Here is a 27,636-nt window from a genome sequence, read left to right as displayed (position 1 = left end):
TCTCTCCAACGAACCCGCACACGCCCCCGCGGGAACGCTCTAGCTCCGGCGATTACCATCCCTGGCCGCCGGTGAGGCACAGGGTTGCCACCTCGGCGCCATGTGGCCTCCTGCGTGGGCATGGACCCACCAGCCAGTGGCTGTGGGTAGCCCTGGCCGGGTACACTTAGTCATTTTCTAATTTTAATTTCAAATTCATAAATTACTGCAACTTTACAAATTCATACAAAATTCAATATAACTCAGAAAAATAAATATAAGATATTAAAATTCTTAGAAAAGAAAACTCTATCCAATAAAAATATGAAATTAAATTTTTATTTTTAGTAAAAATTTAATTATTTAATGCTTGTTATTTAAACCCTTAATTTTAATTCCAAATTTAATTAAAATTCAATAATTAAGAAAAACTTCTAAAATTAATAAAAACCAATAAGAAAATCAGGAAAATAATAAAACTAATTTTCCTTTTCTTATAATTTATTAAATCCTTAATAGGAGGATTTAAATCCTAATTAATAATCACCTTAATTATTAATTCTTTAGAAATAATAAAAGGACAAATCCAATATTATTTTAATTTCAAAGTTATTAATAACTTCAACTTTATTAATGAAGTTATTAATACAAGAAATATAGAGTAATTAGGAAACCCTAGTTCCATTATAAACCAAGTGATAACCTCATAATTTTATGTGGAACCCTAAAACCCTAATTCAACTATGCACCAAACCCTAGCTCCATTAATTCATATGAATCTTAATTTGCTTATAACCTAAACCCTAGGTTAGAACATGTGTTCATGATACCTTCTTTCAAATCATAGAAACATAGTAGCAACTAAATACTTGTCTTGGCCACATAAAATGTAGAAGACCTATCACTAATATATGGGTATCCCACATGTTCATCTTCATCAGACCTAGTTAATCTAGTGGGGTCAACCAAGTGAAAACCCTAGATCCTATTACCAAAGCCATCATCCTTATTGACCCCTAATTAGCATCACACCATTGTGATGAACCTTAATAGCAACCATACCTACTATTTTACATTACAGAACCCTGTTCCACTAAACCCTACTAGTGTTGGATACTTATGAACCATCCTATTTAGAAACCAACTATTTTACTTAGGGAAATAAATAGCAAACCTAAACAACCTCAACCTAATTGATATACTTCTTATTATTTAAGAAGTATGTTCTTCAAAAGTTATTCTTTTGAAGAAAATAAAGAATCATCATCAACCCTGCTTATAAGAACCTATAAACCTTAGCTAGCTATCACCAATAAGATGAACCAACCTTGATAGCAACTTTGTATGAATAATTTCTTAGGATACCTAGGCTTAACTCAACCTTACAAGCCCTTGGTGTTGATGAATCCAACTAGGTTGTGATCCATCTCATATTTACTCCAGAAACTACTTGGAACCAGAATAAACTATAGCAACCCACAAACCCAATTGCCATACTTATTCTTTATTAAAGAACATGTTCTTCAAAAGTTATTCCTTTGAAGAATATAACAAGTAATCAATAACCATGCCATATAGTACTAAAATTGACCACTATCCTTTACTTGTTAACGTTATGCCAATCATCATTCTTTGTGTGCTCAATTGATTACTATGCCTCAATATCTACCTGTTTATAATACCAAGTAATCACAACTGAATAAGAACCTTGTATGTGAATCACTCTAAAAGTGCAACACACCCTAAACCAATCATTACCACTCACTAATCCTAAATCATCGGGGTTAGGACACGCTTAGAGCGATTGCATCTCATTCTTATGCATTATTGCATCATTGCCAATCTTTTAAACATCGTCCTTACCGGACGGTGATGCTATTTCAGAATTTGGAGTTATTGCGTATCGAAGACCTTGCCTGCATAATCTTGCAGTCAAGAAAGGCAAGTTCATCACTTGCTCATGTCAATTGTGTATTTCTATCAAATTACTTGCAAAGTACTATGGTTATCACTATTGCATAAAAACCAAAACCACTATTTTCATAACTATGAATATGACTATGTGGTTGGCAATGGAACCATGGATTGTGTTGATATGGTGGAGGTTCCATTGCAAGGGTTTATATCCATCTAGGATTAAACAACAAATGTCGCCAGTGATTCTTGTGCCGTAATAACCGTGTTAACCATAAGATCTGGAATGGGATGGACTAGTCAATTGTATTTCCACCTCTCGTACATCAACGGATGCGCTTACCGTAGCAGTTGTGTCTGGCGGAACAACCGGAGGGTGGGGATCCCACTCTAATTCCCCACGGTAATGCAATGCTTACCGTAGCAGTTGTGTCTTGCAAAACAACCGGAGGGTGGGGATCCCACTCTAATTCCCCACGGTAATGCGGTCTATGATGGGTTGCAGCTGCCGGCGAAGGAGTTTATGGTAGAGCCCAGAACTGTTGTCGTGGTCGGGGTCCACCCTGAAATTACGGGAATAATGGGACCGGCGAGGACCCAGGGTCGGGGTTTGCAACAAAGGGTGGGTGTGCAAGGTAGCGGATGAATATGATTGGCTATGACCTTACTCCTGACCTCACACCAAAGGAAGTGTGGACGAGCCTGCAACTCGGTTGGCAACAAGGATAAGATCTCTTATGGGTAAAGCAACACACCTCTGCAGAGTGTAATGAACCGTGACCTGTCACTCCCTGTTCCGGGATTTGGAACTGCGAACGCTGCCGGAAAGGAGCTCCATGAAGTTCTAGTAAACCGGTGAAGGCTGACGGACATAGTTCTTCTGAATAAAAGCAACCTTTTGAAGAAATGGTTATGAAAACTTGCATTGGTATTAGACTTTCTGGTCTAATGCCATAGCTAGTGCATTAAACACATCTTTCCTATAATGAACTTGTTGAGTACGCTCGTACTCATCCCACTCTTAAATCCCCTACTTAGATATGGAGGCATCGAAGGAGGATCTACAGTGCAACTCGAAGACCGAGGAGTCAACAACTACGTCAAGAGACAGGACCCTGTCAGAGGAGTCAGGTACCACATCCAACAAGGAGAAAACCTAGTTTAGCCATAGAAGGGAACTAACTTCCTAAACCTAGCTCCTATTTAGCTAGAATCTATTCATATTCCCTATAGCTAGTCAAATGCTCTACAAATAGAGTTAGTGATAAGATTAGACTACGAGTCGTTCTTCTGGAGTTTAATTGCAGATTTACCTCATTGTAAAGTAGGAGGCTGTGCTGATCTTATGTAACAGAGTCTGTATGTAATTCTATAGACATGCCTTGGACCCGCATATGTTTCTGTTGTACCACTCTGAGCGATATAATACTAGTGGAACGATGTTTCATTGGTGTTATATCAGACTTGCATACTACACCATGCAGTGGTATGCTGGGTCACCACAGCGACGGTGCTCTTCTTCCTCCTCAGTTCTTCCTCACAGCAGCTCCTCTCACTCTCTCATTCTCTCAGCTCTTCCACCTCCGTTTTCTCCCATTTAGCTGCGATTTATCCTACATTTTGTTGTTATTTCACCACCAAGTGCTGTAGAATCACCTGATCTATAGATGGGTTAGATTTGGGAGCGTTTTGGTGGTGGTGGTGGTGGTGGTGGTGGAGTTGGTGGTGGTGCTGCTGCAGCTGCTGCTTGGTGGTGCAGCTGCTGCGAGGTGGAGGAGCGGACCTGCTGACCGAGGTGTTTGACACGCTTCAAGGGTAAACCCTAATTCCTGATATTAGATGGTCTAATCATAATGCATGTTGCGTTTGTTAGCTTCACAGATTATTTACTGAAATATGTACCGGTAGAAAGTATTTATTTAGGACTGTAGGTGCTAGATTTTTATTTATTTTAGAGTGTAGGTGCTAGATTTTTTTGACGAGTGTGTAATTTGTATAGGTGAGCAGATATGTCAGATAGATTAAAATTCGTTGTTTACTTCGGTCATGGCTCGGTCCGAACAACTCCGATGGGAGCTGATCTGAGCGAGTTTCAGTATGAGGAGTTGCATCTGACAAACCCAAAAACATGGCGAGTTAGTCAGTTGAAGGAGTGGTTGACCGTGAATTTCGGGCTTAATCCCGAAGCATACACTGTTGGTGTGCATGCTTTGTGGAGCAGCTCCAGTACCCAGATTTTCTGGCGGTTGAAACCGATTGAGCGGACCTCTCAGTGGGTGCACTGGTTGGAAGCGTGCGAGCGCAGGGGAACTCACCCCATCGCCTTAATGCTTCCCGAGGCGAAGGTGGTGAATTCCCAAGAAGGCGAGGGTGCGTTCCATCCAGGCCAGAGCAGTCAAAGTTCTGATGCTGGCGGCAGCAGTTTCCAATCCGGGCAGAGTAGCCATGCAGCAGGTGGTCATGACGGTACTGTTGAGCTTGAAAGCGTGGACGAAGAAGAAGAACAGATGCAGAACATGATGGACGAGGAAGACGAGGATGGAGTGGACAATGAGGTTGACTCAGATGAATCTGGTGGATCCGATACTTCAGATGATAACGAAGAGGTGGATCCGATCCCCTCTTCTTGTAACCATGATTTGTCGGAGGCAATGATAGTCGATGATCGGCACGATTCTGCCTGGGAGTACAGCATGAACACCATCTCAGTTGGTGCTAGATATGCTGACAAGAGACATCTGCAGGAAGCAATCACTCAGTGGGCAATGAACACGCAAAGGGTATTCAGAACCACCGTTTCAAGTCAGAAATTCTTGACAGTGGTCTGCAGCGATGCTAGATGTCCATCAAGGGTGCATGGGTACTGTCCGAAGTATGACACAACATGGGTGGTGAACGACTTCGTGCCGCACACATGTGTCCTTAAGAGTATGTTGAAGGATCACCGAAACCTTACATCCACTCTTATTGGTCGCCTGTTCTACAAGGAGATTGTAGAGAATACAGCAATGGGGGTTAAAGCCATCCAGAAAAGAGTTCACCTTCAATATACACCCTCAATGGGAAGACAGGTACTTGTTCAATTGTTTTGTCTCAAATTTATAAGAACTACATTGGACCTGCTTTAGCTTGTGCATTATTTGTTTTGCAGGTTGAAGTGGGCGGGACTACTACCTTTCGCTCGATTAGTGGAGGCCCGAGATCACATTTCGCACCTGAACTACGATGCTGCTTTGATCACCTGCTTAGTGGATCGATGGAGGCCCGAGACCCACACGTTCCACTTTCGCTGGGGTGAGATGGCGCCTACTCTACAGGACGTGTCTATGTTGCTGGGCCTTCCATTGGCAGGTGAGCCCATAGGCCCATTGGAGGAAACCGTGGGCTGGATGCACAGCATGGATGCACGTTTCCAGGGTGTTCGTGCAGACGTTGGGCCTATGACTTTTGAGGCTCACGGGCCTCGCCAGGCATGGCTACACGAGTTCCAGGTCCGTAACAGTTTCGTATTTTTTATCGCAACTTATTTACCTCATAATATGTAAGTTCTAACATTGAAATATACATTGACAGATCGAGCAGTTCGGATTCCCAGATGTACCGATCACTGCGGTTCAGATCACTCACAGCTTGGAGTCGTACCTCATGTGGCTACTCGGGAAGACGATGTTCACGGACAATCACGGCAACACGATCAGTGCGCGGTACATCCCTATAGCTCAGGAGATAGCAGAGGCCACCGAAGCACCACATCACACAGAGGAGCTGGGGTTCTGTGGTCTTAGCCGCTACGTACCGAGGTATGTGTAAGGGTTGCCAGCTAACCTCGCATGGTTCTGGCATCGTTGGTTGTCCACTCCTGTTGCAGCTCTAGTCATGGGCGAGGTTTCCCATCGGCCGTCCTGAGATTAGTGGTGGATCTTGGCCGCCAGACGAGTTGTACGACGCAGAGCGCATCGACATGCCGACGTTTGGTTCTCTATGGACATCGCGGAAGGTATTCGCAATATTTACTCCTTCTTTATATTTTTATATAAGATGTAACACTAACATAGTTGTGTTATGTTATGCAGAGACATTTTGGGCATAATCAGCTAAGGAATTGCTACCCAGCATTCACAGAGCAGTTTGACCTACTACTAGAGAGCGATATCACCTGGGAGCCATACAGTGAGGACCACCGCGATGAGGCATACCCAGGAGGTATATCGAACATGTGTACCAGAGATTGGGCCTACTGGATGACGAAGGCGAAGATCATCTTCGATATCTTCGTGGAGGAGATGTCGCAGCAGAGGGTCATGAGACAGTTTGGACAGCGTCAGTTGATCGAGCCACCACCTCCCACAGTTCCTCTACCACCACGCGTGAGTACAATTTAAATTTATCCAAAGTTATTACATCATGTTGGACAATCATAATTTTATCCTAAGACATGTTCGTGTTCATTTTTCAGGTACAACAGAAAAGGAGCGAACAAGACTGCTGCTGGATGGTTACAACTCCTGGCTTCATACATCACCGGTTGGGCCAATGCGCCGCCAGTTTCATGGGCCACTATGGAGGCATTTGATCTTCAGGAATTTGAGCACTACTTGCGGGCATACATGCCTAGGACACGACTTCGGCTGAGCCAGGCGTGTGACCCAGTTCAGAGGGATCCCTCGACAATGTGGGACACCTACCCTCGTCACTCCACTTCAGGCACTCGGCATCACGCAGTAAGTCAAATATATTTTTTCTACATTTGGCCAACACATAACTAATTTGAGCTCACAATTGTAGGCCGTCTTGACGGCGGAGCTGCAAGATGACGCTGCCCAGTATGCACGCTCGCTCTCCTCCGGCCCACTTCTTGGACGGTATGAGCACCACGCTTCCTTCGCACATCGTCTTCAGGACAAACTACGTCGTATCTACGCGACTATCACATGCACGCGATCTTCGGATGTTGCCGAGTACCGAGCAGCACAGCGGCCACCTCGTCCCTCTTTGCAGGTGCATCAGCCGTGGCATGCCCCGCGCCCACGTATGGAGGTACCGCCGAGCCCGAGGCCACCATCTCCTAACCAGGCAGGAGGTTTTGGTTGGCAAAACCAGCAGCAGCAGGAGCCTACTTACGAGTATTGGCAACGTGGCGGTTTCGGCATGGAGCAGCAATTTCCCATGCCTAACTTCGGGTGGCGTCCCCGTATGGATGAGCCAGAGGGTAAGCAATTCATCACTATCCATATTAATTGTGCAGTGAATTTCCTCATGATCGACTAACGGTTTTTTTAATCTAATCAAAGGTGAGGGACATATGTCGACGGGGTCCGGATCACGATCCTTCTGGTCCAGTGCTCACGATCAGGACGAAACACAGCAGAGCTATGAAGACTGGATTTCAAGTCAACATCAAATTCCACCTCCAGATCCCACGCAGTACAGTCAGCACGAGCAGGGGTACATGCTTCCTCCCCGACATCGCCAGCCACCTGTCCGTATGTACTCGCCGTCACCTTTTCAGGCTCGACCGCCACCGAGGCGAGGTGGAGGGAGGGGCCGTGGTCAGTGAGATGATACTCAGCGTCTTCATTTGTATGGATAAGCCTTATTCCTACTATTGTTTTCTTCATCTAGAATATGAGTACTATTTGTATGCACCATGTATGACTACTATTTGTATGCACCATGTATGAGTACTATTTCTATTTAACAAACATTTCATATTGAACTTCAAGCGATAATTAAGATACAACTTACTACTACAACATAACTCTCTGCTAACATATTAAATGGTACACCATCGCTACAACATACTACAAGATCAATGATTACTGATAACTAAAACACTAAGAACGCAGCACACCCTTTCCCTTGCCCTTCGACGATGAAGCTTTCATGGCCTTGGTGCTAGGCTCGAAGTCGTCGTCCGAATCGACGACTGGCGGTGCAGCACTCTTGCCCTTCGAGGACTTGCCACTCTTGCCCTTCGACGATGCAGCTTTCTTTCCCTTGGTGCTAGGCTCGAAGATATCATCGTCGGCTTCACTCTCAGCCGCCCATCGTTCTGGATATTTCAAATCCCTTTCCCTATCTTCTTCATTCTTCCATGTTAGTGACTTCCACTTCTCATTCAACCTGATAAGCTCACACCTTATTTCCCGTGGGCTACGAGCAGGCATCTTCTTCACTGGATATCCATAAGACCAAGTCTCAAATTTCCTACCGACCTTACGGAGCAAGGCGTCGCTACTGATGAACTCCTCGAATGTCTCTATCTTACTCTCCCTCATCACATAGCGAGCACTGTCTAGAAGATATTCGGCCATGAATTCATTGAAAAGATGGGGGGGATTCTTATAAGGGGGATCCATCTTGTTGAGAGGCTACACTGAAAGACAAGAAAACGGTGGGGGTATTTATAGGCTACAAGGGATGACTTTCGGCGGGAAGATGTGAGCGGGAAAAAATGGGCGCGAAAGATTGGCGGCAGATTTGGGCGGGAATAAATGGCGGGAACATTGAGCGGGACAAATTGGGCGGGAAAAAGTGGCGGCAAACAATTGAGCCCAAATTTCTGACACAACATTTTCGGGGCAAATTCATTTCACATTAATACTACAACTGAAATTAAGATACATTGCAGCTGAAATTAAAATACGGCTTAGCACTACAACGGAATTTAAGATACAACGACAAACTAAAACTGAAATTAAGATACATTGCCAGTAAGACACATAACTCTACTTTTCCTGCGTCCACCGTGGCCATTTTCCAGACTTGTCGCCGCGTTCTTCTGCCGCTTGCGCCTCAACAGCTCTTTCCCTTAGTCTCTTTCTCTCCGCTTCACGAGCCTCCCTGCGCACCTCTTCCTCTGCAAACCTACGTGCAGCCTCATCATCCATCCTCTTCTGATTCACCTCGCGATTACGAGCTTGTTCCGCCCTAAGTTTCTGTATCTGCCTCTCCCGCTCTGCTTTTTCATTAGCACGAACCTTTTCCCAACGCTCCTCCTCAAAGAACGTTGCCCACGCACGCCGGTGTTTCTCCTCAACCTCCTGACGCGCCCAATCCGACTGCTCCGTGTCTATCCAGTGAAACCATTTGCATAGGGGCGGGGGAGACTGCAACACAAACAATAACATTAAATCACATTCATAAATAAATTAATGTCAACATAAAATTATGTCCAAACATACCGGCGGCCTGGTGGACGACGAAGCTGAACTACGGGGTGGATCATGCTCATAGCTCGCACACATGAAAAATTTCATGCCGAACCAGTCGGAGAAATCCTCCACCTGCATAACCTTTGCAAGACGGCCGCACCAACACCGCTCCGCAGTCACACCCGGGGGCAAACTTGCAGCCTTCGCCTTCGCCGGCCTAAAGTCCTGGTCAGAGCAAGGCACACTCATGATGGCTAAGGGTGAGCAAACGGGATAAAATAGAGATACAAGAACTTGTGCAATCCAGAGTAGCGATGCCTGCTTTTATAGGCAAAAATTCGACAGTGTGGCGGGAAAATTTAGCGGGAGATAGTGGCGGGAAGAAGTGGCGGGAAGGGTGGCGGCAAAGGCGGGAGGGAAACACGGCGGTGCGAACGCGAAAAGGCGGGAAAATTTCTTGCTGGGCAAAAAATCGGGTTCAACATACCCGATTTATTGAAGTCGGGTTCAACTTGCCCGATTTTTAGAAATCGGGTTCAACTTGGCCGATTTTTAGAAATCGGGTTCAACTACCCCGATTACTACTTTGTTATTTTTCTTTTTCCATCACGGCGCAGAAGAATCTTATTTTCGGGTTCCCCCACCCCGATATTGAGAATTCGGGTTCCTCAAACCCGATTTCGTATATTCGGGTTCCACCACCCCGACGGTGTATTATTTCTGAAATTTGCTGAAAACGGCTATTATTCCTGGAATTAATATTAAAAAGTGTATTATTTAAAAAAAAATTGCCTCAATTCTCTCTTCAGACCGCAGCAACGGCCAATTCGCGCACGGCCTTCGGTCTCGATCTCAAGAACTCGAAACACAGTAGTGGAATTTCTACTGTGGAATTTCTAACAATTCTTACATAGTCTATTATCTATTTCTATTATATACTAAAAGCACAATACGGAGGTTTAAAATAGAGACACCACGTTAATCCACATCATCAGAATTATTTTAGCTGTTAGATCTAAAATTTACGGCTATGATTTAATAAAAGGCTAATATTAACGTAACTGGATGACCACGTTTGACACATCTATTATCTATTATTTTATAATAATAAATCTGTCCAACACGTCTAGGAGAAAAACTCAGCGTAACTAATTGGTACAGCTTCTTTTAACTTATATTTGAGCGTCGTAAGACATGGGCCAACTAATGGAAGTTCAAATCCAAGAAAGAAAATAGGAATCTAGAATAAATGGACTGGACCACAGGAAGAAAAAATGACGTGTGTGCTAGACTATCGGCCATGCACGTACGTGCCAGACTATCGGCCATACACGTACATAAAGTTGTAGTAAAAAAATGAAATAAGATAAATATTAGCGATTAACTGCCTCAAAAGTGTGACATAGATTTGTTTAAATTTAGATGTATCTATAGATAAAATAGTATCTAGATACGTCTAAGTTTCAACAAATTTTTCACATCTTTTTTGAAGGAAGTGGGTACATGATTTAGATAATGATATGAGATAAGTAGTAGATACGTACTCAATCTGTCTCAAGAATATACTGCAGATTTATCTAAAATCAGATATATCTATAGACGAAATAGTGTATAGATATATCTAAGTTTTGATAAATTTTCGACATTCTTTTCGGGAGGGAGTGGGTACATGATTTAGGTAATGATATAAGATAAGTAAGTAACTGTACAATATAATTTACATGATGTTACGAGATAGTAAGATATGACAAATAGCTGAGCACTTTTTTTTGTGCGTACAGACTTAGGCAAGCTAGCTGGTCTCTACAGTTTTTTTACAAACAGAATCAGACAGCTGGTGTATCTTTCTTTCTTAATAGACTGATCAGCTATTCATGTGGGCTGGAAACTCGCTATGGGCTATTTCTATACGGAATTTATTCCCTGCTTGATTCGCCAAAATATAGATGAACAAGTGCCGTGAATGAATAAAAAAAAAGCTAACTCAAAAGCTCATTCTATACGTGTGTTCAAAAAAAGCTCATCCTTCTTCATAAAGAACTCAAAAGCTCATTGGTCGTCGAAAGAAAAGTTTCATCAACGAGATGATGAGTAAGAATGTACATGAAGCTAACTCAATAGCTGATGTCCCTTCAAAGCAAAAACACAAAAACTAATCGGTCATTAAAAAAAGGCTTATCGGTGATGTGAAAATTCCAGAATTAATTCATATGTGTAGGAAACAAACTCCAAAACTGATTGCCCCTTAAAAAACTACAAAACTGATTAACCATGAAAAAGACTTGAAAGCAGATCAACATGATATAATATGTAACCAGGAAGAATAAGTTAAAATTAATTGGTTGGTCTACTCACAACCTTGCAACCTATACTTGAGAGGAGCTGTACATGCTCAAACTTAAGAATTACAGAACAAGAAATTGATCAACTAAATTTGTTCTAAATTCTAAGTTTATATGACATGACAGGGTTATCCAAGTAAAAAGGAGAGACTGGTCAATGAGATTTGTGTATGGAGGTGGAGGATTAGTGGTTCATTATTAGGCATGTAGTTGCGCAAGGAAGAAACACTTATGGAAGTCTATAGTTTCCGGACCAAATAACTATGATGTCTAAGCAATGACAACATGATGTTTACATATTTGCATGGAACTACAAAATGATAATCGCACACGAGAAATTTTATTTACCGCAATATCCATGATTGTCATAGAACAACATTATTATGTATCACGCATAATATGAACATTCATAAAACAAAAATTGTTCTTCAACCACTTAAAAACAAAAGGATGATGCCCTCGCATTTGCGAGGGCCATCTTGCTAGTTACTTTGAAAATACATGGATCGCCAGGAGACCTGTCTTGTCAAGCGATCGCTGTCTGAACCGAACGGCGCAACGCCCAATCTGTCCCAGAAGAACCCCAAGTGAAGCGTGTGGTGTGGTGTCATCCCAGAGAGTAGAGAGGATCCAGCGGCAGCCATGGCCCATGGCTGGAGCTGCCTCCCGAGCTGGTCGACGGCTCACGCACCAACCAACTTCACCGTGCCGCCGCCTCGCGACACACTGGCCCGCCCATTCATCTCTGCAGCACTGGGATATATAGTGTCCTAATTTGATTAGACAGAAAGATATTCAGGATTCAGATACGTATAGGAGCAGTGCGCTCACCATGTGCCATGTCCAGCTTAGCAGCGAGAAACAGCCACACAACTAGTTGCAGCGCGCGCATGCCATATGCCACTCGTGCCCAGATCAGCTCACCCCCACAGCTTGATTGCCCAAAGCTTCGCTCCAATATTGTAGTAGCATCTCCGCGCCTATGGTGAGCTATATAAATAGGAGCTAGCCTCGATTCCCACCACACTCTTCATCCTGCAACTGAAACCAGCAGCTCAGTCTTGTTCTCTGAAGCGCAGTGTGAATTGAAGGAGATCAATGGCGGGGAAACTCTACCAGCTCATGTCAAGGCTGCACATGGCGAGGAGCCAGTCATCCTCTGCGGCGGACGTGCCGAGAGGGCACTTCGCGGTGTACGTCGGGGAGCAGCGGAGGCGGTTCGTGATCCCGACGGCGTACCTGAGGAATCCGTCCTTCCTCGTGCTGCTCAAGAGGGTGGAGGAAGAGTTCGGCTTTGACCACCCTGCCGCCGGCGGCCTCACCATCCCCTGTTCGGAGGGCGACTTCGCCGACATCGTCGGCTCCGCAGCGGTGGATCACCACTAGCTGTAGCTCATCATCTGACTACACCGGCGCCGGCGCATGCATCGGCCGGTCCAGCCACCGATATGATTATTAGTTGATTACTAAGAATAGATTGTTTTAGGACGAATGCATTTGTCTCTAGCTGAGAATCGCGTTTGCTTGAACCCTGTAAATTATGATCCAAGGGATAAGTAAATTCCGATGTTCACGTCTCTTCAGATTTCTGTTTTCCCGAATTGATGCTAATTTGCTCACCGTCGCACCACATTTCTCTTTAGCTAAGGGCCTCTCCAGCGGGCCGACGCATTTCGGACGTCGAAATGTCCGTTTGCGTCGGCCCCCGGACGCGATGTGACTCAGGGCGACCGTTTGCGTCTTGGGTACCTCCAGCGGTGCCGACTCATTTTTTTTACCGGGAACAGCGTCAAGCTCGCTAATGGCGTTTTACGTCCCGTCGAGGACTGCCGCCGGCGATTAACTGTTCCCGCGCTTGCCCAATACATTGGCAAGTTTCACCGGCGTTTCACGCGCGCGGGAAACGCCCTGCGCGCCAACGCCGTTTCCCGCCCCGCCGTGGCTATATATGGTGGACACCGGCGGGGGCGACGGGCACACCTCAAGCTACCATCCATCCATGGCCGACCACATGAATTGGAAGCACGTTATTCACATGTGCCGCCAGCTCCACCCGGAGGAGGAGGAGGAGGAGGAGGAGGTAGCCGCCGTCGGCGTTGAGGCCCAGCAACTGGACCTGGAGGTGGCGGCGGCGGAGGCGGAGGTCGCGGAGGCGGAGGCGGCAGAGCGCGCGGAAGGGCGGCTCGCGGCGACCATGGCGGAGATCGCCAAAGCCATGGCCGAGCTCGCCGACGCCGGGGCCGAGCTCGCGGAGGCGCGGGCGGCCATCGCGGCCCTCCGGCCGACGCCGTCATCCGCGACATCGCGGACGACGACGTCCCCGTGCCCATGCGCTTCGAGTGCGCCGGCGACCGGCGGATTCTGCTCGCGTCCTTCGAGTCCCTGGTTGGGGACGCCTGCGCCGTCGGGCTTGGGTGGCGGAGGAGGAAGCCCACAGCTATGCGATGGCCATGACTCGGGGGTTAATGTGCTCCGACCTGGACTCACTCCAGCGTAGGGACCCTTCACCCGCGCGGGTCGAGCAGAGAACCGCGAGCTGGAGGCCGCCATCGCCGCCGAGGACGAAGCGGTGGTGGCGGCGACTAGAGACGAGGCCCGCTTCGTCGCCGACATGGCGGCGATCCGTGCGGCGGTCCAGCGAACGAGGACGCGGCGGCGGCGGTCCGAACGGCGGCGGAGGAGGAGGAGGCCCGGGCAGCGGCGGCGGTCCAAACGGCGGCGGAGGAGGAGGAGGCTCGGGCGGTGGCGGTGGTGGCGGTCCAGCGGCGGCGGCGGAGGAGGAGGCCCAGGCGACGGCGTTGGCGGAGGCTACCAAGGTGGCGTTCGCCCAGGCGGAGGCCCTGTGGGACAGCTCCCTGGCCGAGGCCCTCGAACGCCGCAGGCGGCAGGACGAGATGTCCAGTTGCCGGTGTGCGCGAAGCGCTCCCGCTTCGACGACGCCGCCGGCCCTTCCGGCGGCCAGTAGTAGGGCGCGCGACTGCGAGTAACCGAGGCCGGTGTAGGCCGTGCGACGGCGAGTAGGTACGGCCGTTGTAGTTTTAGGTTAACTGGACTAACCATCTATGTAAAGATGGTCCTTTTGGCCAATCAATAGTAATGAAAAAATCTTTTGCTTACCTAGTCACTGCCGACCGGGCCCGGATGTACCCAACGCGGACAGATTCCGCGACCGCCGAGCGTCCGCGGAGACGCAAACCTGGCGCATATTTGGGCCAGGTTTGCGTCTCCGCGGACGGCGCGGTCACTTTGCGTCGCCCCGCTGGAGCAGGCCCCAGACGGATTTCCGGTCACGGCGGATGAAAACGGTCGCTGAGCGTCCGTTTGCGTCGCGCTGCTGGAGATGCCCTATGGATTTTAATTGTTGTTCGGGTCCAACGGTGGCACTGGTTGTTAATGTACTATGGCACCTGCTTGAAGCCTTGAACCCCTATATTGATGGGAATAGGTAAACTCTGATGTTCTCTTTCTATCGAGAGGTGAAAAGTTAAGAAGTAGTTAGACCAGCTTATACGGTGGATTGTTCTATTACTTAATAAGTGAGTAAGAAGTGAAGTGATATACACACGCTTCTCCTCCTCGCTCGCTCGTCACGATGCATGCAGCCGTCGCGTTTATGTTGAGTGGATTGAGCCTCAAGCAGACCTTTATTTTTCCTATTTAGAAAAGCCGAGTCTTTGATGAAGCGTCAGTTTATCGGTTCTGGTCGCTTTCGGATCGTGAGCTACTGTAACCGACTCGAAACGTGGAACGTGAACATGATCACGCCCTTGAGCCGCTCTATATTAGCACTTGCTCGGTTGACACCGAAAATATATCTAACACACGAGTTCAGGTTTTTTCACCTCTCTGCTTGCATCACCATTATAGCCTACTCCATCCACCCGTCGTCGTACACCAAGGAATGAGAGAGCTGGTATCCGAAACCACTCTTCAGCAGTGTTGGGAGTACTCCCTCCGTTCACAATTAGTTTGCGTTCTAGGTTTAGACAAAATCAAACTTTTCAAAGTTTGATCAAATATTTAGGAAAAAAAAGTGTACACTCTAAGCCTTATATTTTTGAAATTGTCTTAAAATATATTTTCGTATTATATGTATTTTGTATTATGAATATGGATATTGTTTCCTATATTCTTAGTCAAACATGATTAAATTTGACTATGACAAAACCTTTTTTTTCAAAATGGAGGGTGCGACCCCCAACATCTACATCGAATAGATGCATACAAGCTTTATTATATTTTATTAAGATAGTCAACAAAAAACCCATAAAGAACATCCATCACAAAATCCAAAGAAACTACACAACACATATAAACTTGACAATGGACAAAAATTGTGTCGCCTCTGTATTCCCGGAAATACAATGAAACCACTCTACCGGCTAAGGACCGGGAACATTCACATACCCCAAGATGCCCTTTAGGAGAAACGAGAGCGTACATCTGGATTAACAGACTCTTAAAGTGCACATCATTCACACGCCACAAAAACTGTCACCGCCATAGAACCTATGAGCAATCTTCATGATGGTTAAGATCCGCATAAATTTTTCCTATCCTACCGCCGATGTCACTATAACGCCAGACAGACCCCTTCATGTTGGTATCCCTGCCCATGCTAAGTTGCTCAACTCCCTTGTGGTACTACCGCCTAATGAAGATGAAATGAAGATTTTTTATGGGCAAGTGGAATGGCAGCTAGACACTGCCCAGGCTTTGACCAACGGCTGGCTCCGCCACTTGCGTGGCACCACGTTGCCGAGACCTATCATCGATGCAGTAGAAACACACCGGCCCACCGGTCCACCTTGAGACCATACCAGCCTACCTCCGCTCCTAATACGATGCCCTCACTAAGAGTAACGACGTCGGGCGCAGCCATCATCCGATCCGTGAGATCCATATCTGGGGTTACCCCAGGAGGACCCCGAGTGAAGTGGTGGGACTAGCAAAAACGATTCCTACGACAAGGTAATGACGCCAAGAAATGATGCCATCATCTGCCAAGATCGAGGTTGAGCCACGGTTTTCACTTGCTGCCATGCAACCCGAAGTTCGTCATCAACTGAATAATCACAGCCGAAGATCGGTGTGGGATCCCAAGAACCCCATCCCATATCCCAACGAGGTTGTCCACCTCCAGAGGAGAAGGAGATCGTCGTTGACATGCACGGGGATGCTGCCCCGGCCTCCATGTCATGCAGGTGGAGCAGCCCGTCACTCGCAGGAGTAGGCGCAGAAGACGTGACCTCCTCCATACACAAGGAGGCCCAGATCAGGCCACGCCGCCGACTCGCCTTCCAGCCGTTGGTGCCGCACACCACCAAGGGAGCTCAATGCGCCGACTTTGCCCAAACATGGACCAAATTTGACTAAACATAGAGCGCAAAGTAAATAAAAACGGAGGGAGTATATTAAGCTTTTACTCAATGTGATTTTATTTTCTTTATCTGCCTTTCAGTGGTTTTATTATCTCGTAATGACAACTAGATGATACCCCGCGCGTTGCAGCGGATCATTTGTAAAGAAGTGTTACTGAAAATGTGTGTATAAGGTGAACAAACTATAGAATAATAGTTGCAAAATGAAGTGAACCATTCACAATATATTTACAGAAATACAAATCATAACATGTTCCATCTAAGATTAACGATTACCTAAAAATATCTCTCACGTTAAAAGATATCTTAGTTCGGCATAAAATTGTTGGTAATAATATGTAGATCCCCATAACTATTTAAGCAAAATAATATTAAAATGAAACACCTACACAGTTATGTATTCTGGCTTCGTGGCTTTGTTTTCTTAGATGTACATTTACAGTGGGACACAAAACGAAATACTCCAGTATCTCACTGGAGAATTCATAGCCTCATAGAGCAGATACATATAGAAAATCCATAGACTTCATCATAATCTAACATGGCCTACTTTTACATGTGCTAACATGGGATTGATGATTGAGACAATGCATAATACAAAGAAAGGGATTCTTGGTCATTCAGGTATCGTTGGGTACACTTGCTGGAAGAGGATTCTCATCCTTCCTAGTCCACTCGATGTTTCATGTTCAGTGTAATCTTTTTCTGGAGAGAACAACTGATAATACGATGAAGACAATGTTCAGTTATCCTCGTCATTAAAATCAACTCACCGGTGTTTCTCGACATAAAAAACCTGAAACCAATATGTGCAATTTGCCAAAACAATTTGCTTGAAATACTAATTTGCAAAATTTGATAGTATGACTGACCTTGCCTACCACGGAAAAGATAGCCATAGTTCATACCAATTACTCGTTTTCATGCCTTGCTTCTTCACGTGTAATTAGCCCCAATGGTGGAAATGCATCCATTTTCTCCCTGCGGGAAGTTTTCTTCTCAAATTATTAATAAAGATCCAAGGTTCGTGGAAATCTATAATAAATATTCATGTGCAGCTGCCTTGCTTCTTCAAGTGCAATTATCCCCAATCCTGGAAATGCATCCATTTTCTGCCTGCGAGAAGTTTTCTTCTCAGAATATTAATAAAGATCCAAGGTTAGTGGAAATCTGTAAGAAATATTCATGTGCAGGCAAGGATCATTCGGTAATCAAGAACAAAACAAAAGAGCCACTTGACTTGAAAGATGCGATAGCAGGCAATGACAGGAAAAATATAGAGGCAAATTAAAGAAATAAAGAGAGGCATGGGAATGCGGTATACAAAATAGGCAGCATCTACATGTACGTTCGGGATAGTTCACATAGACGATTGAAATCAAATCAACTGCTAGGTTAAGCAAAATGCAAAACTGATAGAGTAAATCCCATTAACGATAGGATGGATGCGTAGCAGAGGATACAGATGTTGAATTACTTATGACAATAGTGCACATATGACATAATTCGCAAAAAAAAAGTGCACATATGACATATCTGTGGCTGTCGAGATCTTCCAAGAAACACTACGCACTTCCCCCCTCCTGGTAGGCTGGTACTACTCTCGCGCGTACGTTTTCGACTCATAAAATTGCAGCCGGCGTTGTTCAAGCTGCAGAAGGTTTATGGTCATCGTGGTTGTCTGGTGGAGACTCGATTTATACGATATGACGGGAAGAAGAAAAGTGCCGGTCTTAATACTATGGATTAATGAGGAGGTGGTGGGGGAAAGGAGAGGACATGCGTTACAATCGGAGATGGGCGGCCATGGACTTTTCGGATCGCAAGGTTCCTTGGAGAAGGAGAAGCGTCAACTGCGGTCTACGGTCGCTCGGTGGCTATAGCGTCAATGTAGAAGAAAAACAACGACGGGCCAATTTCAGGATTTTGTAATGGGCTACGTATCGTTGCAAAAAAGATTTCGCCAGCGTACAGACTACAGAGTAATGGGCTACCTATCGTTGCAAAAAAGAGTAATGGGTTCATATAGTGTGGAGTGATGGGCTGCATGGGGCGCGATTTGGTTTGGTCGGAAACGAAATAGACGAACGGGAAGCAACCCACGACGATACCTGTTGTCCAACCGCATGGGTGGAAGAATAAAGGGTGACGTGGCTTCACCACAAAGCAGTAAAATCATGTAGTGGGGGCTTGCTATTTAGAGATAAAAGATGTGGGTCGTCCACTTCTTGCATTGTTGATTTGGTGGACCATTTGTGAAGTCAAGGACCAAATTTGACTAAACATTGCGGGAGTTGAAGTTAAAGATCCACCGTGTGTGTCAATATTCGGGGCAACCCAAAAAAAAGCTTACGTTCTCTCTTTTTTAAGAACCTAACTCTACACGATCAATGATGCGTCTTATCAAGAAAAAACAGTTTGTAATTGTGTTTTTATGGCTTTAACTTCCTTTAAATATTTATGAGTATAACTTTTTTTTTGTAATTGTGTTTTATGGCTTTAACTTCCTTTAAATATTTATGAGTTTATAACTTTTTTTTTTGATAAACAGAATATATTATTAAGGAGCCTGGACCTTATCCTCTCGCTGCTACAGTTCCGAGAGGCGATTTGTGAGCCAGCCGTCCAATCCACCTCGCTGCCGACGATTTCGCCGGTTCCCTCTCCCTCCGGCGGCCTCTTTGGTGGCGGGGGGTGGGAGAACCCCGGATCTTGGCTGTACATAGTGTAGGTTTGGGTAGCTTCCAGCCGGCGGCGTCGAGAAGGCGGAGGCGCGGCCGGACTGGTGTTTTGGGGTGGCGCTCATTCCCTTCGACGGTGGTCCTCCTTGGAGTGATGCTGCAGAGCGACCATCCTCGTCTTCCTTGCAGGTCGACGGAGCTGCGGGGGTGGCTGTCCCTCGCCGAATTCCGGGTAGCGGCGGTTCCGGACCAGTGGTTGTCGGGAGAAGCTGGTGTTGTTGAGCTCGTTGATGGCGCTGAAGATGCAGGGCGGAGGCTCTTCGGAGCTGAGAACCGTCGACTTCCCGTCCGCAGAGGGATGCCTCCCGTTCAAAGGCCTGAGGGGAGGAGGTGCGGCGGCGCGCCGGCGGAACGTCTTCGTTGTCTTCCACGGCATCAAGATCCAGAAGGACTCAGTTGTAATTTTATGCTTTGTTCTGGACTGTTCTGTAAGAACCGTGTCTTAATATAATCAGCTTTTCCTTCGAAAAAAAATCGAATATATTAATATCGTGAAAATAGCAATTACACTCGGTCGCCGTAACAACGCAATATCCTAATGACAGTACGGATGCACACAAACAAAAAAAGAAGTTAAAATGAAAAATCTCACTATAGTGTTCCAGCCTTGTAGCAGTAGCGCAAACACCACCAAGACAATACCTGAAGTTCAAGTTCTTCAAAAGCGACAACTCCAAGAAAAAAATAGTGCAGAAGTGTGGTCGTCGTCCGATCAAAGATCTTACGTTTTCATCCTGAAAAAAATTTCCGCTCTTAAAACAATGCCTTTAATAAAAACATTGCTAGACACAACAAATTAAGATGAGCCTGAAAAGTAAGACCTTGAAGTTCTCATGTGTTGTCGCCCCTCATTGCATACCGTTGTGCTACGAATCCCAAAGCACCAAGTAAGTTTTTCATTGCCGTAAATATTTGAATCACCATTACTAGTTCTTAAATCTTGGCTTCCATGTCATTCTCCACCTTCGACTTCACCATGGTACAAAAAAGATATGTCCCATGATGGCAACGCATAGCAGAGCTTCGCGTCGCTCCATCCTAAAACAAAACGGTCGGAAAAAAACATGAGTGTGCACGATCGAATCTCATCCCATCCAGCAATCTCTAGGCATGAGGCGCCCAAGGGAGTAGGTCGATGGAGCCTTTTGAAACTCGACACTCGGCCAGATCAAGTAGGAGAAGCATCAAACAGATCTTTATCTTGACACGAGATAAAGCCAAGGACCGCCGGCTTTATTAGGCATAACAACGGCCCCCACGTACGTCATCGCCCTCCAGCTCCCAACAACATGCCAGAGTTCTTAGCGGACACCCACCGCCACCACGCGGAGCTGAGGGGCTTAGGGCATGAGCAATGGAGGCAGCTGTCCAACTAGGCTTGGATAAAACTTATGACATATGCATGTTATGTTATGGTCCCATTAATATATATTTCTCTCAAAAGCTGATTTGGTTTTTCTCTTTCTCTCTCACATTTTCACTCTGTTTTTACTTTATGGCTGAAGAGGCTGCCTCCTGATGAAGAGGCTACCTCCTCATTCAAACCTATTTTGGACCACCTGAACCTAACTAAAGTTGTGAGGCAGTACCTCTAGGGCAGTGCATTGGGCATGTCCTTAGCTGCACGGTGTCCCAAAACCAAGCGCCGTGCTACCCTCACGGCCACGGCGATCGCCAAGGTCGCCGAAGAATCTATGCCCGCCACCCCGGCGTCCATCTCCGCCGTGTGCACCTCGTCGTCCAGGGTCGTTGATCTGTAGCAACCGGAGGTCCCACCGTGTGGGGATGAAAGGCCGGCGCCACTACCTACCACGCGAGGAGATGAAGGCCCATCCATGCATTTACGTTATTTCATCCCTATTTTCCCTTTTCCCATGCTAGATCCGATTGTAACACTCTATCATTTGACTGTAGATATATATCTTTATTCGGTAGGAAAATGAGATGCTGTAAAAACACACCATTCAGAGGCCGCTATTTCATACTGAAATTGGTGTAAGCTTTTTTGTTAATAATAGGAAGTTTGTGTTTGGAAGATTTGTTTTATTGCAATGGGTTAGCAGCTATTTTACCATTGTTTGGTGCAGTCATGGATCGCAACGTATTCATATTTTCTCAACAACAACAAAAAAAATTGTTCATGCAATCATGCCCGAGGTTGCAGAATAGGATTTAAACAAAAACCAGAGAGGAACAAGTGTACAGCTTATCATTTTTTCAAGAACAACAACGTATCATTTCATTAATCCAAACAATTTAGCTTGTATTCTCTGCTCAGACTGGCTGACTTGAAGCAGGTATAATTTGCATTTTTTGTTACAAAGTAAAGAGAATTACCCATCCTGGAAGCTTGATATAATATCCAATTTTTGATACTACAAATAGACTGCGCAATTTTCAGTCTAAAAGAGATGATTAAACTGTCGATCTACGAACTCTTTTTTTTTTCGGAAAGGATCGAGATGCATTTATCCAAGACTATTACAGAAAAGCCCAGAAACAAAGAGAAAAACAAACTCTCTTTAGTAGCTTCGTTTTAGAAAATATACAAGCTTGGACACACTGTTTCAGTTTTGCTACCTCGAGTGTCAGTAACATTCAGCAACGACACCGGCCATGGCTTCCAAGCTGGCAGCCGGAGTCTCTATGCTGAAGACGTATCAGAATACCAGGATAGATATATGAGCCCCCGGTTTTCCATCAGTCCCGTAATCATTCAATCCCAGCATAGAGAAATCAGGCGGGTATGGAGGCACGCAGGCTGCTGGTCAAGAACTTTGGAGCATCCGTCGCATCCGCCCAAACACTCATGCAAATGATGCACCCCATGTGCCCCTTGGTCCATTCGAAAAAACGATGAACAATCCGGAAAATTTGCACACGACCTTCAGTTCTCTCAACAGACCGCAGCAATGGCCAATTCGCGTACGGACTTCTGTTTTACACATTGACTTACCAGAACAAGAACCAGGTTTTGTTAATTTCCACAAAATATTTTCTAACAATTCTTACAAAATCATTACTTTGAAGATCCATGGATCTCGCTAAGGTGACCTGAGTCTTGTGAAGCGATCACCGTCTGAACACAACGGCGAAACGCCCAATCTGTCGCAGAAGAACCCCAAGCTGGTGTGGCGTCACCGGAGAGAGTAGAGGGTCGAGCGGCAGCCATGGCCCATGGCTGGAGCTGCCTCCCGACTCCCGAGCTGGTCGACGCTCACGCACCAACCAACTCCACCATGCATATACATCTAGCAGGTACGATGCACTCGTGCCTCGCGCCGCCTCGCGAGTCGCGACACACTGGCCCGCCCATTCATCTCTGCAGCACTGGGATATATAGTATCCTAACTTGATTAGACAGATAGCAGATAGATATTCAGAATTCAAATATAGTACTACTGTATCCTAATTTGATTAGATCGATAGATATTCAGATACGTATAGGAGCAGTACGCTCATCATGTGCCATGTCCAGCTCCAGCTTAGCAAGGAGAAACGGCCACACAACTAGTTGCAGAGCATGCCATATGCCACTACTGACCAGATCAGCTCACCCCACACCCCCACACCTGCTTGATTGCGTAAGACTAGTCATAGTGGGAAGTAACATAGAGTAGTAACGTGCGGCATTCTACCCATGTGTTATGCACTGTTCTTGCTACATGTTACTAAACATAGTGGTTAGTAACATCAAAATAGTATTTTAGATGTCTTCATTAATTAGCTTGTAGACTCATTGTATCTTGGGAAGTGTGATGTTACAGTAACTAGCTATGTTACTCCATCCTCCTCTCTCCTCATTAACTCACTACCACATAAGCAAATTTGCTGAGTTGGACACTTAGTTACTAGTGAAGTTACTTGCACTATGAGCAGTCTAAAGGTTGGCTCCTATATAGCAGTAGTATCTCCACGCTGATCGATGCCGAGCTATAAATACGGAGCTAGCCTCGACTCCCACCACACTCTTCATCACCATCGCTGATCATTCTCCTGCAACTGAAACAACACCAAACCATCAGCTCAGTCTTGCTCGTAGTGTGAATTGAAGGAGATCAATGGCGGGGAAGCTGTACCACCTCATGTCGAGGCTGCACATGGCGAGGAGCCGGTCATCGTCCGCGGCTGACGTGCCGAGAGGGCACTTTGCGGTGTACGTCGGGGAGCAGCGGAAGCGGTTCGTGATCCCGACGGCGTACCTGAGGAACCCGTCCTTCCTGGTGCTGCTCAAGAGGGTGGAGGAAGAGTTCGGCTTTGACCACCCTGCCGCCGGCGGCCTCACCATCCCTTGTTCGGAGGGCGACTTCGCCGACATCGTAGGCTCCGCAGCCGTGGATCACCACTAGCTGCAGCTCAGCTGACCACACCGGCGCCGGCGCATGCATCGGCTGGTCCAGCCATTGATATGATTAGCTGATTAGTGATTAATAGATTGTTTTAGGACGAATGCATACATTTGCTTCTAGCTGAGTATTGCCTTTTGCTTGAACCCTGTAAATTATGATCGAAGGGATAAGAAAATTCCGATGTTCACGTCTGGTCACATTTCTATTTTCCTGAAATCGATGCTAATTTGCTGACCGTCTCATTACATTTCTATTTAGCTAAGGATTAATTGTTGTTCGGGTAGAAGATGGCACTGGTAGTTCATGTACTATGGCGTTGGCATCTGCTTGAATCCTTGAACCCCTTGTAAATTAGTTGATGTACTAATTTTCTGAAGGTCTCATTACATTTCTCTGTAACTAAGGATTAACCCCTTGCAAATTATATTGATGGGAATAAGTAAAGTCTGCTCTTCTCGTCTTATCAAATTGCAATTTCCTTCGGATCGATCTGACATTTTTCTATTTTGCAGGAGGACAAAGGTTTTGGTTCGTAGCATTGATATTGACATTATCATGCTTCAGTGAGGTAATATAGAGCACACTTACAGACCTACTTAATCGCATTCAGTGTCAGCGGTTCGGTTCACATGTCAGCTCACTAGCCCACTTCAAGATTCTCCCTGACTGACAGTAGTATTTTACAACGTCATAGTAGCATGATAGACGGTACTTCAGATTCAGAATACATCATTCTTTGTTAGTCTACTTCAGGTGCCATGGAGTTCAGATTCAGAGTAAGAGTTCTCACAACTAGAGGACAGGCAGTGATTTATTTTCCAAGATATGGCTTAATCATGTCCTCTTGGCAGCCATGAAATAGATGCAAGGTCTTATGGTGTTAAAATGCGAATTCGGTTATATTATTCCCATAAGTTGGGCATCAACTACGGCAGTACGGCACTACTGTGTCAAGCGTTTTGCCGAGCTGAAGCAAGAGCCCCTGGTTTCCAGAAAGGAGCAGTTGTATCAAGAATTCACATGATACATAATGAGCTTTGAGCTGGCAGATGATGTACAATATTCTATACCTATCTTGCTGTTTATTAAGCCCATAGTTTTGCCGGTGCAAAACTATATCACTCAGAGCATCTCCAGTCGCGTCCCCAAAAGCGTCCCCCAAAGGGATTTGGGGCGCGCCGGACAGAAAATGCGTTCCAGCCACGTCCCCCAAAGCCCATTTTTGTCCGGCGCGCCCCGATACGGTGTCCGGCGCCCCGAGCCCGTCCCCGTCCCACAGGGGACGCACCGGGGACGCCGGACACAACGAAAAGCGAGGCGGGCTCCCACATGTCGGCGACTATTTGCATAAACCGTTGGTTCGCGCCTCTTTTCTCGTCGCTCCTTCCTTCCCGCGCCTCCCACCCCACTGCCGCCGCTGGATTTCCCGGCCGTTTGGGCGTCAGATCTCTGCTGAGAGTCGGCACCGTTGTCGCGGCTGGGGCTCCCGCCGGTCGTGGCGCCGCCGCCGCGTCGCCAGCGCGTCCCAGAACGCGCCGTCAAATCCGCCCCACCTCCACGCACAGAAGGTGCTCGACGACTTGCCAGGTAGGCGCGATTGGCCGCTGTTTGTTCCGTCGTCTGCCTCGACGCAATTTTAACCATTGATTTTGCTTTAGCCATGGACAGCGACGATGAGATGGTTGCCCTGCTGCTGGAGGATGAGCAAGCCTTCGACGACGACGTGCGGGAGCATTTGCTGATCATCGCGTCCCTCCAGGACATGCTTGACGCTGAGGCGGAGAAGAGGAAGAGGCCGCGCCGCGGAGGATCAAGGCCGGGAAGAAGGAAGTCGAAGCCCCGGCAGAGGATGGAGGGGCATGCCATGCTGCACAACGACTACTTCGCCGACGACGCAACACAGGCCGACAATTTTCGGCACCGGTACAGGATGAGCAAGGGGCTGTTCATGAATATCCTCCACGGCGTTCGAGAGTTCGACCCCTACTTCAAGCTCAAGCTCGACGCTGTAGGCGTCCTCGGGTTCTCGTCGATTCAGAAGTGCACCGCCGCCATGAGGATGCTTGCATACGGAGCACCTGCCGATACACAGGACGACTACCTTCGCATGAGTGAGTCTACTGCCATTGAGTGCATGTACAAGTTTTGCCGAGCTGTGGTGGGAAAGTTTGGCAAATACTACTTGAGAGGGCCAACTGAGGAAGAGACTGCAAGGATCATGGCACAAAATGCTGCCAGAGGATTTCCTGGAATGCTTGGAAGCATCGATTGCATGCACTGGGCATGGAAGAACTGTCCGTTTGCTTGGCAAGGTATATACAGAGGCCGTCATGGATATTGCAGTGTGGTGCTTGAAGCTATGGCAGATTATGACCTGTGGATTTGGCATTCTTTCTTTGGTATGGCGGGATCACACAATGACATCAACGTGTTGCAGCGGTCTCCGGTGTTCAGCAGACTAGTGGAAGGGCATGCTCCACCATGCAACTATGAGATCAATGGCCACCAATATACCAAAGGCTATTATCTAGCCGATGGTATATATCCAAAATGGGCCACTTTTGTCAAAACAATCTCGAATCCATCGGGTCTGAAGAATTCCCACTTTGCTACACGACAGGAGGCTTGCAGGAAGGATGTCGAGCGGGCATTTGGTGTGCTTCAAGCATAATTTGCCATTGTCCGGTACCCTGCTCTAAGCTGGTCTCACGACCAAATGTGGGAGGTGATGCAGGCTTGTGTGATCATGCACAACATGATCATCGAGGATGACCGCAAGAATCATGTTAGGTCACATGTTGGTCCCTATGAGTGTCAAGGCCCTCTTGCGGAGGTTGATCATGAGTTGCCTACAGATTTTGCTGATTTTCTCGCCATGCACGCAGAGATCCGTGACAGGAATGTGCATGAGCAACTTCAAGCTGATCTCGTTGAGAATTTGTGGAGGATCAAAGGAAATACTGTGGCACCTTGATGTAGCATCTAGCCCTATTTATTGTAGGGATTCGTTGCATAGAAAACAAAAAAATTCCTACCGCGAACACGCAATCCAAGCCAAGATGCAATCTAGAAGACGGTAGCAACGAGGGGATGATCGAGACTCACCCTTGAAGAGTTCCAAAGCCTACAAGATGAGGCTCTTGTTGCTGCGGTAGACGTTCACTTGCCGCTTGCAAAAGCGCGTAGAAGATCTTGATCACGGCGCCACGAACGGGCAGCACCTCCGTACTCGGTCACACGTTCGGTGTTGATGAAGTCGACGTCCACCTCCCCGTTCCAGCGGGCAGCAGAAGTAGTAGTCTCCTCCTGAATCCGGCAGCACGACGGCGTGGTGTCGGTGGTGGTGGAGAATCCCGGCGGAGCTTCGCTAAGCGTGCGGGAGCGTTGGAGGAGAGAGGGGCGGCTAGGGTTTGGGAGGGGGTGGCCGGCCACTAAGGGGGTGCGTCCAGGCTGTGGTCTTGGGGTGGCCAGCCCCCTCCCCTTGGCCCCTCATTATATAGGTGGAAGCCCCAAGTGTTGGACTACAAGTCTTCGAATAAGACCCGAACCCAAAACCTTCCATGTGATAGGGAAACCTACCCAAGGTGGGAATCCCACTTGGGGTGGGATTCCCCCCTTCCTTGTGGGGGGTTGGCCGGCCACCTTGGTGGAGCCCAAGGTGGACTCCCCCCTCCTAGGGTTGGCCGGCCATGGGAGGCGGAGTCCCTCCGGGACTCCGCCTTCCTTAGTGATTTCTTCCGGACTTTTCTAGAACCTTCTAGAACCTTCCGTAGAAC

At 46.8% G+C, this 27,636-nt stretch overlaps 2 protein-coding genes across 2 annotated transcripts; both read left to right on the top strand.

The window, feature by feature from the left end:
• Positions 1-12,352: 12,352 nt before the first annotated feature.
• On the top strand, positions 12,353-12,960 carry LOC127314339 (auxin-induced protein 15A-like). The gene has a single exon (XM_051344795.2). It carries the CDS (start codon positions 12,488-12,490, stop codon positions 12,773-12,775), a length of 288 nt encoding a protein of 95 aa, XP_051200755.1. The 5' UTR covers positions 12,353-12,487; the 3' UTR covers positions 12,776-12,960.
• A 10,444-nt stretch (positions 12,961-23,404) lies between these two features.
• Positions 23,405-24,071, top strand: LOC127314338 (auxin-induced protein 15A). Its single transcript, XM_051344794.2, has one exon. The coding sequence runs from the start codon at positions 23,573-23,575 to the stop codon at positions 23,858-23,860; it is 288 nt and encodes a 95-aa protein (XP_051200754.1). The 5' UTR covers positions 23,405-23,572; the 3' UTR covers positions 23,861-24,071.
• The last annotated feature ends 3,565 nt before the right edge of the window (positions 24,072-27,636 follow it).

Source organism: Lolium perenne, chromosome 7 (assembly GCF_019359855.2).
Source record: "Lolium perenne isolate Kyuss_39 chromosome 7, Kyuss_2.0, whole genome shotgun sequence".
NCBI lineage: Eukaryota > Viridiplantae > Streptophyta > Magnoliopsida > Poales > Poaceae > Lolium > Lolium perenne.
This window is presented reverse-complemented; position numbering and strand designations above follow the sequence as displayed.